General features: G+C 40.6%; 1 protein-coding gene across 3 annotated transcripts; it reads right to left on the minus strand.

Moving 5' to 3' along the window:
- Window positions 1–4,632: 4,632 nt before the first annotated feature.
- On the minus strand, window positions 4,633–18,979 carry STK17B (serine/threonine kinase 17b). Of its 3 annotated transcripts, none has more exons than XM_077181205.1 (8): window positions 18,877–18,979; window positions 16,661–16,823; window positions 12,788–13,000; window positions 10,976–11,120; window positions 10,587–10,713; window positions 9,676–9,724; window positions 8,138–8,317; window positions 4,633–6,312 (listed from the first exon to the last, which is right to left on the minus strand). In XM_077181205.1, the coding sequence occupies exons 2-8, from the start codon at window positions 16,780–16,782 to the stop codon at window positions 6,030–6,032; spliced, it is 1,119 nt and encodes a 372-aa protein (XP_077037320.1). In that variant the 5' UTR covers window positions 16,783–16,823; window positions 18,877–18,979; the 3' UTR covers window positions 4,633–6,029. The 3 variants fall into 3 exon arrangements, with proteins under 3 accessions (XP_077037320.1, XP_054492415.2, XP_077037319.1); XM_054636440.2 differs by having other exon boundaries at window positions 16,661–16,820; window positions 18,877–18,969; XM_077181204.1 differs by lacking the exons at window positions 16,661–16,823; window positions 18,877–18,979 and having other exon boundaries at window positions 12,788–15,674.
- Window positions 18,980–19,323: the final 344 nt, after the last annotated feature.

The raw sequence follows: 19,323 nt of genomic DNA on the forward strand, positions 1-19,323 counted from the left end.
GCTGCTGCCGAGGCAGTGTCCTCCTCACCTTTGTAAATAACCCACGGCTGAGTCAATAACCCATAAGTGAGTGCAGGTGCTCGTCTCCAGGCAAAGTGAGGGGCAGGTGCGTCAGCTAAACATGCAAAGGAACTCAGCTGTGTTTGCAAAATGATTCCTACCAAGATAGAATGAGCTTGGGTGCATAACCCACAGCAGCAACCCAAGCTTTTCCAGGTGCCTCCTCATGCATCAGCCCATCTTGTGCACAGTGACTTGGGATTTAAACGACCTGCCCTCACACCCCTGGAAAATTATAGAATGCAAGAAAATATAAATAAAAAAATCTCATTTAGTTTCATTGGTAGTCAGTAGGTGTTTCCTCCACTGAATCCAATGCTTCGTCCAATCTAAATCAACTACTGGCACAGTTGGTATGACTTCTAACACTTGGCTGTGGCCAGGTTTGAATTTCTAGGGCATCTGAAACCATTTTGGCCATGTTGAATAGTTTGTGAATTTTAAATGAGGTTTCTGGATGTTTTCACAGCAATATATAAAAGGTAGCACTACATTTTACAGCATTAACCTGCTGAAAAATGCCTATAAATGAGCTCCAATTCAGGCCTGTAACCAATCTTGTGAACTACACACAGAGCATTATGAGTCTAGATAGCAAGTTTTACCAAAAAAACCCCTTTATTCAAATACCACAGGCAAAGAACCACTAGGGTATTTCTGCTTTGTCCAGCTGCAAAGGCTCACCATCACCTGGAATTCCCAGCACATTTTCTAAATCCAAGCCAGCACCAAAGCCTGGTTTTGATTTTGACATGAGAAATACCCTCATACTCAATGAGCATAGAGAGATTCACACAAGCTCTGGTCTGTACTGGCTATGATATGGACCAGTCCAGCTGGAAAGCAGGCAAAGGGAGCTCCCTGCTATTTCAACTATGAGAACTATACCTACAGCAAGCAGTGGCACATTCAGCACACACTGCTTCCACTGCTGGGCATGGGAGTCCTTTTGCTGGCATGTGACCTTTTGGGATTTATTGTCTGATTAGGAAACTGGAAACAGCATACCTGCTTGTACTCTTCAGAGGAAGAAAGAAACAGATTGCTAATATGAGAAACATTATAAAGAAAATGCTTATACATGTAGTATTTTTCATTATCAGAAGAACAATAATAATACCTACCTTGCTGTTTATTCACTACATGGGAAACCAGATAAGAACTTTTATGGGATCATTCCTGCACCTGATTTTAATTATTAAAAAGTTTCCTTTTACTCTCATAGCACATTACTCACTGATAGATGACTTGGCAATTCAGCCTTGTAATAGTACCATTAAATTCAGTAGACTTCCTACACTCTGATTCATTCTGTATCTTGCTCATTTCTGCAATGCTGAGTGGACCAAGCAGTATTTTCAAGCCTGTCAGCTGCCAGGTTCTCAATGCCCAAGATGAGCAGTTTCTGAAACAAACACAGTAATAGCACACTCGTGTTCTGCCCCAATTTTACCAAGTATTTTTTCAAACTCAACTTGCCTCACAGGCAGGAGCACAAGCACAGCTGTCTTGGTAAGAGGAGGGTCAGTTATTACCATATAATGGCTTGGGTTGGGAGGGACCTTGCTGATCAGGAAGTTCCAATCCTCTGCCATGGGTAGGGAGACCTTCCACTAGATCAGGTTGCTCAGAGCCCTGTCCAACCTGGCCTTGAACGCTTCTAGGGATGGGGCATCCACAGCTTCTCTGAGCAACCTGTTCCAGTGCCTCGCAGCCCTTACTATCAAGAATTTCTTCTCATTATCTAAACTAACTCTACTCTCAGTTTAAAGCCACTGTGATGCATTTCTCAAAGATATCTCCTCCTTTAGGATTTTTGAAAAAGCAGAAATTTCCAGTTGTCTCAAACTGCCATTAAACAGAATAGCTTGTTTTCTTGATGTGTTAAAAAAATAGGCATCATTCCTGGTAAGAACCCTCACTGCAAGAAATGTAAATATTCAGATCATTTCTGAATTTAATGCTGCAACACCAAAGCAGCCACACTGGCTGGACAGTGGCAGTGGATGGACACACTGTTTCTTTCACTAAAAAGAAAGGCCATTTGTGCACGTCAAACAATGGAAAAGCTCTGTCAATGAAATGTGCCTTTTGGAAGAAACACGCTACCCAGGCCACCAGGAGTTAACCCCCTCTTTTGAGTGCAATTCCCTTTCTAAAGCACACTTGTTTTGGGGTTTGTTGTTTTTTTATTTCAGCCATCTACTCGAAAATGAAACAAATGTACCATTAATGCCCTAGGAAGTTAATATGTATAACAAAGATTGCATTTAAGTTGTCTTACACACAGCCATTCAGAAAGGGCAGTAGAATTTAATATAAAAAGTATCACCTCATTAAGTACAGCAAGATATAACTAGATCATGACAAATAGGAACAGCAACATTTTTTACATAAACCCCAGACATGTGGAGAACAGTTCCAGGAAGTGAGCTGCTAAGTTCATGATTCACTGGTAGTAGTCAGCATGGGTTCAGCAAGGGGAAGTCAGACTTGAGCAACCCTCTGCAGTGAAGGGACTGCCAGGAGCTGAAGGGAGAGCAGCACTGCCTGCCCAGACCTCTGACACTCTCCCAGAAGATCCTGGCTAATGATGATGGGCAGAGCATGCCCTCAGCAAGGCTGCAGGTGACACAAACTGGGAGTGGCTGATACACCTGCAGCTCCTGCTGCCATCCATAGGCACCCTCTGCAGGCTGGAGAAATGGGACGTGGAGGAAGAGCCCTGCACGCTGATACATCCTGGAGCCATCCAGCTGTTAAAACCCCTTTGCAGAGAAGGCCCTGGGCTCCTGGAGTTGGAGAGGAGGCAGCAGTGTGCCCAGACCAGGCTGATGGCATGGGCTGCACCAGCAGGGTGACAGAGGTGACATTGAAAGGTTCCCTTTCCTCACACAAGAGCAGTGCCAGTGTGAGACACACAGACACAGCTAAAGGCCACAGAGGGATTCAGGGACTGCAGCACCTCTCTTACAAGGAAAGGATGAGGCAGCAGGGATTGTTTAGCCAGAAGAAAGCTCAGGGAGACTCTTATCAACACATACCATCACCTGAAGTGGGGGTGCAAAGATGGAGCCAGGCTCTCATCAGGGATGCCCAGTGACAGGACAAGAGGAAGTGGCACACTCTGGAACACGTGAGCTTCCATCAGAGCACAAGAACATTCAGCTACTGTGAGGCTGGCTGAGAACTGCAAGCTGGCCAGGGAGACTGAGTGCCCTTGCTTGGAGACCCAAAGCCATCTGGACATCATTCTGGCCAGCAAGGCCTAGATGGGATGGCTGGAGCAGGGAGCATGGACTTGCAGAAGTCCCTCCCAACCTCAACCAGCCTCTGATTCTGTGAATAAAAAAAAATGGAAGTTTTGAAAAAATGGCAAAGTTTATTTTTTTTAAAAGAAAAAGGTCATTAATTGCATAGAAGTATTACTTCAGTCATCTCAAAATGTTACTCAGCATTCATTCACACTTGGAAAGTCTCAGTAATATGAGAAGAAGCAAAACAAACAGTTGCTTACAGTGCATCTATTTACATTCAGCTGGAGTTAATTTGCACAATAATATTTTAAAATAAATCAAATGCACTTATCCAAACAAAGTCTGATTCAAGGTATATTTTAAGTATATATAAAACACAAATAAAATCTTCAAAACTTAAATTCTTTGGATAAAACCAAATTTCAATTATTCAAAGGTAAGTTAGCTCTAAAGTAGTAAAAAATGTAAACATCAGATACTGTGATAAAAATATTAAGGAATAACAGATTTATCATAAAGTGCTGGCATATGCTATCAGTTTTATTTTCCAGATGCTAAAATATAGTTGTAATTTCAATTCAGGACTACTTCGGCAGAATTTTAAATTACAACAACGTTTTAAAAATTTTTTTTACCTTTATTTACACTACTTTTTGGCATTTTCTTCTTTATCTTAAGTGAACTTTAACTTCTACATATGTATTGAATAATTTGTGCTTTTAACTTACCCAGTTCAAACTGGAGTCCATGATGGTAGAAAAAAAAATCCAAAGGTCAGGTAAGACTACAACTGGGAAAAGCCAAGGACTTTGAAAAGTAAGGGTGTAAAGTACCAGAGCAGAATCCAACAGCTGCCTCTGCAAAGTAACCCTTTAATTGTATATACAATCAGTTCCACTGAGAAAAGCTCCTTGAGAATTAATCCACAGAGGAGACCTGGTGTGGCTCACTCACACCCAGCTACCAGAGCTCTGTCTCTGCTGAACAAACCTGTTACTTTATTTCACATGAAATTAAATCTTGGAGAACTTCTTCTGACAAACACAAGCTGAAAAGTTTTACATGCCTTACACCTCAGTCTGCTTTCCACTTGTCAACATGAGCATCTCCCCAAACCAAGACAAAAGTCCTGAATCCCCCCATGCATTTTGGTGACACCTCACACTGAAATCTGTTTGGGAAAAACCTGCTCTTTCCTTGTGTGAAGAAAGATAAAACACAACCTTTTACCACTCATCAGGTTCACCTCTCAGTCATATCCCAAAATACCAATCTGCCCAACTACTGACAAATCCACAGGCACACTTCAAAAAGATTATCAGATTGTGGTATTTTATTGCAGAAAACAAATCCAATTTAAAGACAATTAAATTTAACCTTTGAGGAGTGGAAAATCTTGAAAAATTTTGAAGTGGCATTTACTTTTAAAATATCTGTAAGAGTTATAATAAATTTACTGCCCAAAAAAGCTCACAGGCTCTGTTATGATTAAGGGGCTTATTTTATGAGTATTACTTTCAGGTTGTTAAGGCATAGCTGGCATTTGCTTTAAGACAAAACTTGACACAGGCATTATTACCTCAGAGCCAGAAACAAGTGAAAGTGCAAGGCACAGAACTTTAAAAAATACCACTAACTAAACCAATTTTAACGGCTTAAAACAATTTTTAGTAGTTTGTTTTGAAATACTAACACACTGCAGTCCATTTCTCAGAGCAGGCATGAAGCTGAATAATTATGGGCAACACTAATTGACAGCAAGATACACTTCTACATTAGAGGGACACAGAGAAAAACTGTTAATTGCTGTTTCACTGGCAAAAATGGTTATTTTCAGTTTACTCTTTTAACTAGAGGCTTTGTGTTTTGGGGCTTGTTTGTGTGCAGTTTTTTGGGGGGGATTGTTGTGGAGTTTTTTTTAAGATAAGGAAAAATAAATACAGGTAGATTATACTATTTCAGAGGTTTGATCAAAGCAAACCACCAAGTTCAAATGTTCACATCAGCATAGGAATCTCATCTTCAAATGTAATTTATGCTAAGAAGCCAAGGACCATAAGCACAAGGACTGACAATCTACCTGTTTTCTATGCCAAGTGTTGCAGAGATCCAACACAGCATAACCACACAGAATATGCATGATAATGCCCAAGTAGACCAGATCCATAAGGCAGAACTACAAGTGATCCTAGAGGTAAAACAGGTTTCCAAATGGCCCCAAGAGATGCACCACAGTCCCAAAACATACCAAATTTAGCCTCTATCCAAAGTGGTGAGAATGGTAGCCAGCAACTCCAGTAAACCAGCAAGATTCAGCTTCTCTGCTTCCCTTCCCAATTTCTTACTAAAAGAAAAGGTAGTCCTAAAAGCATGCATGTGTTCAACCACTGTTTGGCAAAGGCTGTGCTTAAACTCATTTCAGGTTTCAGTTTGTTCACTCTAGTACCATCTTTTGACTAGAACTTGAAAAGTGCAAAAATATTATAATTATATCTTCTTAAAAAAAATAATTAACTTTATTGGCGCAACAACTCCAATTCCTCGGGAGTTAAATCCACTGCCAGCAATGGATAGAAAAGGAGGCACCAGCATAAAAGAATCAAAGTGCTTTTCCAGCATGCCAATGCTGCACGAATTGGCAAGCCAGAACCTTTTTTTCACCACTGGAACAGATTATGCTGAACTCATTCCATGAGAAGTCCATGTTCTACATTAGCACACGAAGTCTGTCACCAAGTCCTGGGGATACTGCAACGAGTCGTCGAAGCGGAAGCGTTTGGAGAGCGTGCTGCTGTCCTCTGGGATGTTCTCCTTGTCCTCCTTGTCACTGCAGCTCCCATTGCAGCTGCATTTTACACTCCACTCTTCTGAGCACTTGGCTGTGTGTCCTGGCAGCTGAGAGGAGCAGCAGATCTCTTCAGGGCTGCACAGGAGCGTGAGCTCCCCTTGCTGCAACCATGAGTGGGACAGACAGTCTGCTGCAGTGGGCCTGTCCCTTGCAGGGGAGAAAGGGAAAGGTGCTTGAGTTAATTCCACCAACACTAAAAAACTAAAATAGCTCTGATGCTAAAAATCCTGAGCAAAACTGACACTGAAGAGTCAATATTGGTGTGTTTTCATCCCCACCTCAGCTGCTACAAAACACAGTTAGTATTGGCTACATGCATCTAAATTTAATTGATGGTTTACCCTAAAGCTGGTATATACAAGGAATATAGTCTCTGGGAATGTTTTCAACATGGTCCCTGGGAATGTTTTCAACATGGTACACATAAATGGGCACTGGCTTTTACTTTTAAAGTAATATGTTTTATACAGACCATAAACAGTGAGGCTCATGATTATTCAGTCATTATGCTTTCAAGGATGGCCAAGTTAACAGGATGTCATCAACTCTGACATTTTCTAGTGCTTTACTTTTGCAATTCATCTGGCATAAACTCTTTCAAAATATAGATCTTACCAAACAAACCAGACTTAGAAAATTGCTCCTCTGGATAACCCAGTACAGTGCTACTGCAAGTTTTAATTGTGTTCTGCATTGTTAACTTCCACAAAACTTGCCAGAAAACTGGCTCCAAGACAGCAGAGCCCACTACTTGTCCCTAACTCCACCAGAACACAGGAATATTTTTCAGTCAGAAAAGTGTAACTTAACAGAGTTGACTCTCTGAGAACAGACCTTTCCTCTTAAAATTCAAGGAGGTATAGTCATCAAGAGCTGGAATGGGAATAAAAAAAAGGCACCTTATTGAGTATATAATGCACACTCTTGAGATGCCCAGGAGAAAATGAGAAGTAATTGTGACAGAATGTTAAATATCCCACAGGTCCACACTAAGGGTTATCAAAGCAGGTTCTTCATCACTGATTCCTTTTTTCTAGGTGCTCCACAAACATGAAAGACAAGATTCCCTCATGATACTGGGGTTTTGTGAATCCTTTCAGATCCTGACAAACCGTGTATGTGAGATGTTAAGATAGGAAGGACTCTTGAGACTTTATATGGAGTCCTCATTGCCTCAGAGCAGGCACTTCCCAGGAATCACCTGCCATCCTTTCCTCCTGCCCAAGAGCCTCTCTCAGTCAGGCAGGCAGGCTCACTCCTGCTGCTGGAGGCTCTCTGAGGATGACAAGGATTACTGCCTCACCACAGGTGACCATATCTAGCACTGCAGTCAGTAATACCTGACCAGCTCACTCTCAAAGTTCAGCTTCTTTGCAAGGTCTTGATTGGAGTCTGAACTCCCCAAGAATGCAGAGTTAAGGGGTGTACCTTACAAACAAACAAGTTTTTGCTTTGGATTGAGATAATTTTTAGAACATTGAACAAGGCAAAACACTGCCAAGTATAAAAATATAGTAAGAGAGCTATTTAAATAAAAAGATAAAGGTGAGTCAGGAAACAAGAAAGCACTGCAATGAGGTTGCATTGCCTTTCCAAACTACAATAATTATAGAAAAGAATGTGACCTTTCTAGAGCATACTTTAATAAAATCTGATAAAAATCTGTCATCTGAATGAAAATCTAAAGAAACTCAAACAAAAAAACTCAAAGAACAAGCCTCCCTAATAATAACAACATTATCTGTAAAAATAATAATATCTGATAATTTTAGCCAGACACTGAATCCAAAATTCCTCTCACACATTAGGGAAAAGCATAAAGCTGCACTTGAAAATATCCAGTCAAAAATACCAATGCATTGTGAAATATCCAACTGACCTTATCAGTGACATTAAGGACATAAATTAACATTCACTTTTTCTAGGTGCTCCACAAGTTTAGGATTCTTGCTTGGAGGAGTTTGCTACTTACTCAGGATTTTTTATGAGAAGTTTTTGAATGAAGTCCTTTGCGGGCTGTGAAACTGATGAGAATGTATCTTCTGAATAATCCACGTTAACTTGAGATATATTAAGGTAAGTTTCTTGAACATCAGCTCCCACAAATGGAGATTCTTGTGTCAGCAGCATGTAGGAGATGACACCAATGTTCCTGAGATAAGAACACAATGTATAAACCTACTAGAGAACAAAAATATATAAACCTACTGGAGAATCTGAACAATACACCCTGCATATTTCCTGGGCTGCAGATCAAACTTCTGGCATATCCCACTCTGAGAATCACAGCCAACATGTTACACCTCAATTTTATGTAATTCAAACATGACTGCACATACACACACAAGGAAAGATATGTGTATATATATCTCAATGAAGGGATTTTTGAAAACTCTTTGATTTCAATAGACCCTTTTCTTCCTACTGAGATTGTTAGGAAAAGGAAATACCACTTTTACACAGCCCACTCTTGGGACATGTGGCAATTCTGGATAATAGAGCTGCAAAGAAAGACAGACTTTCTATTTTGCATGCAAATAAAACCCATCTTTCACTGCAATTCTGGATAACAGAGCAAAGACTTAATCAACTTCTCTGTACGTTTGACATCTGAGTTGTGTTACAATCCCTTCTAGCTGAGATGTTTCTCCCAAGAACATCAACATGAGTACCACAGATCCTGCCAGCTATGATAAATCTTAAGGTGGTTTCTTGATGCATAATAAAAACATTTTTGTGATCTGATAGATCAGAATCTAGAACCCATTACAATGTGGAAACATGCAGCTGCTGGGTTTGTCATGGTGAGCACAGCATCAATAGGGGTTTTCTTATGTCTTCCCACAAAAGCAGGCAAATAATATGTGATTAAAAACCATTCATGAGCAGATTTAGTTACTACTATGAATTGAGGATTTCAAAGGAGCAACCAGCAACTTTTAACAGTGATTATTAATTAAGATGCTGAAGATTTTATGTTTCAAAGGAAACATTTCAAAGCTAGTCTTTAACATAGCACATAAAATTAAAACACTACAAAAAGTTGTGGGTCAGTTCAAGGCATTTGTCATTTTTTATGATTCACTCTGCAGGTATTTCCCTAAAGATAAGAAGTAGGAAGTTTACATCCTTCTTACACTTTGTATAAAAAATTATTTAACAACCTACAAGTGGGAAGGGAAGTGTCCTAGAGTAGCTAATACCTGAAGCATGTCACCCAGGATTAAGTAATACATAAAGTATGTTATCCAGCCACTGTTATTATTCCCCCAGAACAAACACCTATCCTCCACAGGCTCAGGAGCCACCTGCATTTCCCACTACCTGTGCAACAGACCCATAAACTCCTGTAAGTCCTGAGTTATATCCTCAGGGCTTCATCCCCTCCCCTCCCTCTTCCAGCCAGCCCACCAACAGGAGGGGATTCTTGGAAGCCAGATGAAACTGCATCAGGCCCTTAGATTGTTAAGGGGTCCCACCAAACCTCAGTAAAATGAAGATCAAACCTACCACATGTCTGTAGCTGTGGTAATAGGATCATAGTTCAAGATTTCTGGAGCTAAAGAGATGTGGAGAAGAAAAATACTTTAATAAATATCTTATTCAAATGGCCTTGAATCATACACTACATTTCTGGCATTCTTTTGCCAGCCATTATTATGAGACTCAACATGTAGTTTCAGTAATTAGATTTATTATTTCCAAGCCACAAGGTGGCAAAAAGCTATTTCTATTTGCCTAGACATGGATGTTTACTTGGTTCACACCGAAGTGGCACTACATGGCCTCAAGTTTATCCAAGTTTCAAGACTTGTTCTAATCAGATGCATGCACATACATTTTTCTCCTAAGAGGTTTTGAATTATACAGCTTTTTAATGGGAATGCACAGAGCCTTCAGCATGTCAAAGCTGCAACACAAGATGACCAAGCCAATTTTAGGATCAGTGGCTGTTAGCACAGGCTAGGTAGCAAGTTATTCACTGCAGAATGAAGTGCTCTTAACATTGAGTGTTGGCAATCCATGAAGGAAACTTGTCCCTCAGAGAGGGCCAAGTGTTAACTGCAATCTTTCCCTTTCCAACAAATATTTTAATCTCATTGAATCATCATACTGAATAACATTAAAGATGTTACATTAATTCAAAGAACATTTCTTTGTGCATGCTGATGTTGTATTTCAATTCTAATTAAAACAATTTAACAAATACTACAGTATAAAATTGAGAGCTGCACTTATTGATATAATTCAGGACTTTTTGGTGCAAATATTTGTTGACTACTCTTTAAAAAAAGCAGCTCAAACATGTTGCCTTGTCCTGTGATGCTCTTTATCAGCCTGTAAGTTGCCCAGTGTCCTCCATGAACTGTTCCTGTTTTCTGGAAAGCCCACATGAGAGGCTGTGAGCAGCCCTTCCATACCGAGGTACTCTGTGGTTCCCATGATCTGCCGCAGTTCATTGGAATTCTCAAGCTTCCGGGACATCCCAAAATCTACAATTTTTACATCACCAAGAGGATTGATGCTGCTCAGCAAAATATTTTGAGGCTAGAATAGAAAACATTACATTCCTAATTAATAAATTCAATCTGAAAAAAAAAGTCCAATGTTCTAAATGACACTTCAGCTTCTATTATTAAATACTTATTGCTAAATGTTATTTAAAAATATTTCATCTCTATCCTTTTAATCTCATTTTAATATAATTTAATCTCCTTCTCCTAATCATTTTTATGTATTTAACAAATTACTTTGATGAACAAAATAAATTGAAGATAAAGTGCTAAAACAAAGTCTGCTGCAGCCTCACCTTTAAATCAAGATGAACAATATTGTTTTCATGCAAGCAGCAAAGTCCTTCAAGTATTTGCCTTATAAGCCTTACAATATCCCTTTCACCAATTCTGTCATCCAGATCTGGGACACACAAGTCAAATATTTCTCCTCCAGCAGCACTGAAACACATTGAAGAAGATCTATGTATTAAGTTTAAATTTTGCATCTTTAGCAAGAAAAAATGTTTTTAATAGCACATATTTATCTAACATGTATCTGTAATATCAGAGAGGCTGGGAATATTTTTCTTTTTACATATTTACACTGAAACATTTAATATAAACACTTAGAAAAGGGGAAAAAAATGTGATGATGCTTTTTCTTTCCTTATAGCCTGAACCAGCAGTTGAGACAGCAAAAAGCACTTTGACTGGAAACCTCATAATGCTCTGGTCCCCTCAAGCAAGCGGGAAGATGCCTTCCAGAAGCTGAGTTCTATCATCAGTTCCTAATCAAAGAAGCCTTTCTTTTCAAGTCCAATCTAAAATGTCTTCCATGAGACCAGCTCATAAATAATTCAGAGCAGTGTAAAGCAGCATGGAAATATCTGTGCCCCTGTGGTTTGTGAGTTATTCCTACACTTGGCTGCAGTGTCAGCTGCCTCCTTTCAGGCTGGGTTTGAGATCATTACTCAGCCTGCTCTGAGTGCCTCAAGTCTCTCTCTCATGGATGAAGGGCTTCCCCAAAACTCCAGATCACTGAGCCTAAACTTCATTGCTAAATTTACCAAACTCTCTAAAATGAGAGCCTAGTAAAGAGTCAGATAATGGACAAAATGCATGAACACAGCCACAAACTGTTTGAGGTTATGGGAGGTGCCAGAAATGCCTCCCCCCAGGTGACCTTAAGGCAACATGGACATGAGGGGAAGGGCAGAGGATGCCATGGATTGCAGCTCTCACAAGGTTTCCAGCACTGGCTCCCACAGTATTCCTGTACTCAAGCTATATTATGGTCTGGATGGGTGGGCACCCACATGGCTAAGGAGCTGAAAGCTCTGTAGGAAAGGATTTGCAAAAAAAAGCCTTAGAACAAATGATATGTTAGGGGTCATCTAGTTCCAGGGGGAAAAAAAAGCTTTTACAGATAGAATCTAGAAAAATTCCTACAAATTTTCCAAAGAATATACCATGGTCTACAGAGACCACCATCAACAGCACTTCAAATATTTTGTACAAGAAACTCAAAGCTTAGAAAGAATTAATTTCACAGGCTGTATTTTTGTTCCTTGCATTCCACACAAAAATTTACACATACAACAAATATGATAGTTAATGCAAATTCAATTCCCAAATTAAACTTATTTTCAGAGCTAATAAGAAACTTCTGGAACATCTGTAAAAAATACAGGAATTTTTTAGGAAACTGTTCCAAAAGTCAACCTTAAAACAGCAAAACCACTAAATCTAGGAGCTCAAAACAAACAAAGTAACTGTAAGTCTCCAGTCACCAAAAAAATGTCAGGTGCTAACTTGAAGTTCACAAGCATGGATGTGCTCAACCATGTGCTCTACATACTTGGAATCAGTGACTTGGTTTTTTGTGCTTTAAGTTGCATCAAAGCACTCAGGACCTTCTACAGTATTCCAAGAACATTATTTCCAGTCAGCCTGCCTGAAACATCATTAAAGGAAAAAATATAAAGTATATTACAAGATTAAGATTAGCATCATGTATACAGGGTACTGTTGCAATTCTTCTGGGCATTCAGGCAACTCATGCAAAAATTAATATATTGACAGATGTTTTCCTACAAACATGGAACATGTGATGAAGGCATACTTACTATTCCAACACTAAGATGATTTCATTTGCTGTTTCATAGACTTCATGCAGATTAACTATTCGAGGATTGGACTTCATTAATTCAAGGACAGCAATTTCATGCACAATCTCTGCTTTGCAGTCTTGACCCCTCCTTCTTTTCTTTAAAAATTTAGCTGCATACTCTTGGCCTGTGGATTTAGCTACACATTTTCTAACCACAGCACACCTTCCTCTACGAAATAAAAGGGAAAACATTGAGATGCAGGAAATCAAAAGTGCATAAATTAACATCAGAAATAAGAAGACACAGCAAACAATTGCAAACAAACAAAAAAATGTATTGGGAAATGCCGTGTTTGGCCTACTCTTACACTGTTTCCTGAACATTGACTTGCAGGCACTGTAGAAGGACACTAAGCTAGATGAAGCTCTGGTGAGACCCAGGAAAATTCCCTTTATACAGCCTAGCTAAACATTAAATCAGAGTATCAGGTTACAGGGACATTCTCATGGTCAGGTCACGGAATAATTTGGTTGGAAAGGACTTCTGGAAGTCCCTTAAAACCTCCTGCTTAAAGCAAGGCTGGCCATGAGGTCTTACCAGACTGCCCAGAGCTCTGTTCAGGTTGGCAAGATATTAAAAAACCCTCAACCTCACTAAAACACCTACAGGACAATAACAAACAAAGCAAACCCCTATGAAATGCAGAGAATGAAAAGGAAAAATAAAGCACATTTAAATGCATGGGCGGGGCAGGAGGTTTTCAGTGAAAAAAAAATTTAGTCATAAAGAGAATTTCCTTCCACAAACCATGTAGTACTGCTACAAAAATCCCAGGTATCTGCAAAATGTTTCAAAACATCTTAATAGAAAAGCACCCACCATTTAGCATTCTCTTCCTCAATTACAGTTAGACAAAGTGTGTTGCTTTATTTCCTAGCCAACTGTTTAGGTAGGGAAACAAAAACATTTTGGCAAAGAAATGTTTTTAGAAGAAAACCACATACTGTAGTTAAAACCCCAAGCTGATCTTTGAAAAAGTTAGGAGGAAAAAATTGCCATTTTTTAAGCCAAGTTATAAATTCCTGAAAAAAATAATTGATAGTTACTAATGTTTCTGGCACACCCAGAAATGCCTGGTTCCATACAAGCATTTTCAAATTGTAAAGAGAAACCTTATATACAAAAAAATCTATTTATTTAAAGAAACCTTATTTACAAAAAACAACTTGAAGGGCTGCAATAAACTGTGAGTAAAGTTCTAAAAACAGTATCAAGCTATGTACAAAGTGCACAGCCTATATTTATCTCTTCAAAATGAGCCTGTCCACCTGTAGTTTTTGTTACCACAGCATACTAAGGACAAACATAATGAAACAGCTCAGAATGAGCTATCTAAACTGTGTTCTTTAAACTAAATTAGCTTCTTTAGTAGAAAATACCACACTGCCTTACAGGCTTTGCCTTTTTTCTGGTGCAAAAATCCCAGTGCTTAAAAGGAACATTTCTTTAAAAAAAAGTATTTTTTAAAAAAAATCTAGACTTCAGTATTTAATCAAAACAGGGATGAGCATCACATGCAAAAAATCAATTTTCATTTGCAAATAACTGCACAAACGTGCCTAAATTATTAAATATTTAAAGATTACTCTGAATCATTCTGCTGTACCTTGAAAAAAAAATTCAACAAAACAGGCCTTCTGTCATCATTTATTTCAACATCAATTAGTTGTAGATTTTCTCTCCCCTTTTTTGAAAGCACTAGACTTTAGAGGTGAAAGTTATTTAGGCTGACACAGGCACACTCTTCACCTTAGCTACTATTTGTAAGCCTGAAATGGCCACGTTCTTTCCCAGCTGTTAACCCAGCTTATTGTTGCAGAGCATTTGAAGTTACTGAGCTCAACTTCATAATACACACAAAGTTGGAAACCCTCCCCCTTCCAGCTCACATTCTCCTTTTAGCATCACATCAGCCCTGCCAGCCACCAAAGTGTCTCTAAAATTAACAAAGGGGAACCAGTTCAGTTTCATGAGAACAGCACAATCCTCCCCAGCAATTTTGGCAAATCTTCCTTCTGGTTCCTGTGGGTTTAACAACTCTGAAGGATCAGTGATACCTCCAGATTTGAGATGTAAGAATTTCCGTTTGTTTATTAGCAGAGTGCCAATTAAGGCAAAAAAATAAGATAAAAAAAAGTCTTCTAGAGCTGTGGAAATTGCTCCAGAAACACAAAAACGTCAGCTCGGAAGTGCTGCACTGACGCAAGCGAAGCAGTTCCCACTCCGTGCCTGGGTAACTATCCCCCCTCAGAGCCCAGCTCTACCAGAAAAACTGATTTCAGGATGTTTTCATATCTCAGCTCAGAAACCACAGAAATTGAACTACTTCAAAAGAAGCCAAGCCACGGACACACCAGGGACAGAACTACTTAACCCACTAAACAGAACCTAACCTGCCAGCTTTGTGAGTCAGTGTCTTAAATACCAAAGGACCCAACAGATAAGGGTGTGGGAGGAAGAATTGGGGCTTGGGAAGCTTAAGCAGAGAACAAGAGAACTATTTACCACATAATCTCAACAGGAAAAAGAAAACTGCAAGTGAAAATTAAAGCATATTAATCATTTAGAGAGGTTACAAAGAAAAGATGGATTTTACATCACTTAAAAAGCATTTATACACTTAAAAACATTAAAAAATACACATGTAGTTAGGCCAGGAGAAATCACAAATATGTTTGTAAAACAGAGTCCTGCTTCAGTTTTCTTTGCATTTTGGCACTTGCTTTGTTATGCTTGGTTTTGCATGCATAGAAAAAATTAAAAACTGTTCTGGAATTCACACAAAATCTACACTTTTGTTTGCTTTAGATATCATCTCACAAGTATGCAGAGTCTGAAAATCCAGCGTTGGAACAATACCTGAGTTTAGAGGGTGCTGCATATAAACTGCTTCTGTAGAGCTTAGAATTCAAAAGCAGAGCTGACAAAAGTTAAGAAAAGAAGAAAGTTATGGGCTGCAATGTGCACTTCTATAAAAGTGTACCAGATAAAAAGCACATGCTAGAAAAATAGGAAAAAACCCAAGAGAACAATGAAGGCTGAGGAGCTCACACACCACATGCAGAAGAGCATCTCTGCTGACAGAAGGAGCTGCAAAGGATCCTGTGGAGCACAGCAAGGCACAGCTGTGAGACTGACCTGGCACACTTGTGCTCAGGGAGCTTGGAAACATGAGCACAGCATCGTGCTTGCGTGGCTTGACACGCAGTGCACTGAGTATTCTCAAGGTATGAATTAACCCGGTGATTTCAAAACACACGTTCACTTGTATGGCTGAAACAGTGTCACAAACACCGAGGGTTTGGCTGCTTCGTTGTTTTAGTTCCTATTTTACTGTTGCAAACAAGAGCAAGGGAAGCAGGCTGCAAAACTGCTCTGAAACAGCAGCTTGTTTGAAGCTCGGTCTAACTGCTGGAGGCTGGGAAGGGGAGAGAAAAGGTCTTTGTTTTCTGGGTTTCAGAACACTCACCCAAACACCTGGAACAACCAAGTCAAAATCCTCATTCTTTTCCTTGCAGTATCTCCCTATGTCATCTCTTGTTTAGGCCATGCCCCAGGAATCTATGTGGCAGGGAATGGAAGATAATCCCAAACCTACATACCTATGAAAACCCTCTGGATCTCTGACATGGAATAGGCTGGCAGCTTATGCCTCACTGTCCCTTTTCCTGGTCCCTAAAGAACCCACTGTGATGCAAAGAAGGGAACAGGGAAGGAGGAGGGCATACTTCATTCTCCATCTACTACCACAAAGGTTTGCTTCATTGTACAGAGAATTTCCTTGCAGGAGAAATTCCTCTGCTCAAATAAAATAAGGAATAATCTTACCTTCCCAGCTCTTTAGATTCAAGCATATAAAAATTGTAGAAGTTCTCTGTCTTGATTGGTGTGTGCAGAGATGTGGCCAACAAGCCAGAAAGGCTTTTATTCTCCAGCTTTCTCCTCGACATGGTCAGAGCAGCAGGTGTCTCTCTTATATACCAGCCACCTGCTGAAGCAAAACAATTAAGAGTTTTGGAAATTCCATAGCTACAGCACAGGAAAGTATACAAATATTGTGAGTTTAGAGCTATAAAATTAGAATAGCCAGAACTCTGTTCAGTAGCAGCCTGAAAACAACACATTTAATCACTGTAAAAATAAAACCTGAAAGGAATACTAATCAAGACATGCTAATTGAATAATGTAAACACTCCAGATAAGTTGGGGATTATTTTCCTCCCTGGAGCATATCTGTAAGATACTAGGGATAAGCTTTAGTTCTAATAAAAATGCTAAGAGCTACTTTACTATTAATGAGATGTACCTTTTCTTAATCTTTTTGAAACTCTTCTCTGGATTCTGAGTATGTTCCACACTTCCTTTATGTTTACACTTTTAACAGATATTTGTTCCTGGGGGAATTTACCAAAACTCCTTCCTCTTTGTTTACTGCAACACAGCAGGAATAGGTAACAAGAGGACAAAGTGTGGTTCTTTTCCCAGTGGGAATATTCATATTTGCTATTAGGCTCACTCATAGCTCCTCCAAGTTTCCTTTTTAAGGCCGAGTTAATTGTCAGAGAGAAGCATGAATGGGCAAAGGCCTCTTTGCAAGTTCAGATCATTTAGAATCAAATGATGTAGTAATCCTGATTAAATTACCTTAATAAACCAGTAGAACAGCACATTATGAAGATACACCCACCCACTGCATTTCTACTACAGTGAAAAAAAAAAAAAACAACAAAACCAAACCCAATAAAAATACTGGGGTTTGGTGTTCACGTTTATAGGCCTGAAGCATCTCTTCAGGTGAAATGCAAAAGCAATGCAGAAAAAGGTTACTGAAGGATACCAGAAGTAGTAATTGATGGCTTCTTCAAGTTAAAAAGCATATTTACCTTTATTAATAAAAAAAAAAATAAGGCAAATTACAATTCAGAGACAGTTAGCAAGCTCACAAAAATACACTTGCAGTTTAAATGAGAGAAATGCACTGTCAGACACTTCTGGGGGAGCACTCGAACTAGTTATGATCCAAATGCAACCCATTACCCATCCAGCATTGTTCACATTCCCGTGTGGGATGGAACATGGATATTCATATTAGAACTATTTTGGATTCAAATCACTGTACATAATTTAGCAGGAAAAAGACACAAAGTACACCGTTTAAAAATATCTTCAAAGTATCATCTGATATGCAGGAAATAGCTTCTTTAAGAAATTATGAAAAGGTCACAATACAATCTAATACACAAGTCTTTGACTCACTCTGTAACAAGCAAGCATTCCTTCTGCCCCCATTATATGACAGTTTACCATTTAAGAGGATGATTTTCATGTCTGAAATTTTACATGACTCTCCTTAGGGCTGTGCTCACTCGGTGACTTTAACTCCTAAACTGTATCTTCTTCCTGCTGTACTTCAGCAGAAAACCATTTGTGTTCAATAACTGGCCTCACTGACTGAGAGATTACCATTATCAAATTTATTACCATTATAGAGCTTATTACATAAGCTTTCATTGTGCATGATCATTCGTACAGAGCAATTATTAAGGAGAACTCCTGCCTCACGTTGCCTTGACGTTGTTTCTCCGGTAAGACACCACATCTCCTTTTTTTTAGCTCAGTATCATCAAGAACAGAGAAGAACACATACCCACAGCAGGCAGAAACCCACAAAGAAATACGTAATCTACCCAGGAGAATGAGATTCAACTAGCTATGAGGAAAAAAAGGCTTCCCACTAAACTAGGGAAGTTTACAGGGAAAAAAGCCAGCTCCTTTAAACTTTTCTAAAGACGTCGAGTCCCTGGTCCGGGCCGGGCCGATGTCTGGCAGCGAAGGACCACGGAGGGCGGCAGCGACCGGGCGGGACCCAGCCCTGTCCCCGACTGCCCTCACAGGCACCCCCGCGCTGCCGCCGGTGCAACCCGGCACCGGCCACTTCCACCGCGCCCAGCCAGCAGCACAGCACTGCACAGCAGCCCCCCGGCCGGGCACACTCGCCCCCTGGCCGGGCACAGTCCCCAGTCCCCCCGGTCGGGCACACTCACCGCTGGCCGCCGCCCGCCGTCCCTCACGGCCCCGCTGCCGCTCTCTCGCCGCCTCTCAGCGTTTGAAAGGCGCAAGGCGCGGGGAGCGGCTGTCCCAGCAGCGCGTGTGCCAGGCTACGCCCACCCCGCAGAACAGCCAATCCGCGCCCAGCCGCGGCGTCCAGAGGCGCGGCGATTGGCGGGCAGCGCCCCCTGCCGGCTGCCCGGCCCCCAGCAGCAGGTGCCGCCCGGCCGTGAGGGAGCTGGGGGCGCCGGGGCGCTGCGGGGCGGCCGCTCGTGTCCGCACCTCGCGGGGTGCGCGGAGCCGCCGCTTCTGCCACAAGGCACCGATGGCGCGTCCCGGTCCCGCTGCTGTGGCAGCGAAACCCCGCAGCGAAAGGTTCTCGGTGTGTCCGCTGCATCCCTGAGCGCTGGAGCAGCGGGGCACGCGGGCAGGTCCCGGTGCAG

Source organism: Agelaius phoeniceus, chromosome 7 (genome assembly GCF_051311805.1).
Source record: "Agelaius phoeniceus isolate bAgePho1 chromosome 7, bAgePho1.hap1, whole genome shotgun sequence".
Taxonomy (NCBI): domain Eukaryota; kingdom Metazoa; phylum Chordata; class Aves; order Passeriformes; family Icteridae; genus Agelaius; species Agelaius phoeniceus.

Bases quoted from the DNA above. Each gene is read 5' to 3' on its own strand.
- STK17B (XM_077181204.1), bottom strand. From the start codon at position 13,155: ATGTTCAGGAAACAGTGTAAGAGTAGGCCAAACACGGCATTTCCCAAT. The intron at 11,121-12,787 runs GTAAGTATGCCT...AATGTGTTTCAG, and splicing joins ATCATCTTAGTGTTGGAATA to TGCTGCTGGAGGAGAAATAT. The intron at 8,318-9,675 runs GTAGGTTTGATC...TTCTTATCTCAG, and splicing joins ACCACAGCTACAGACATGTG to GAACATTGGTGTCATCTCCT.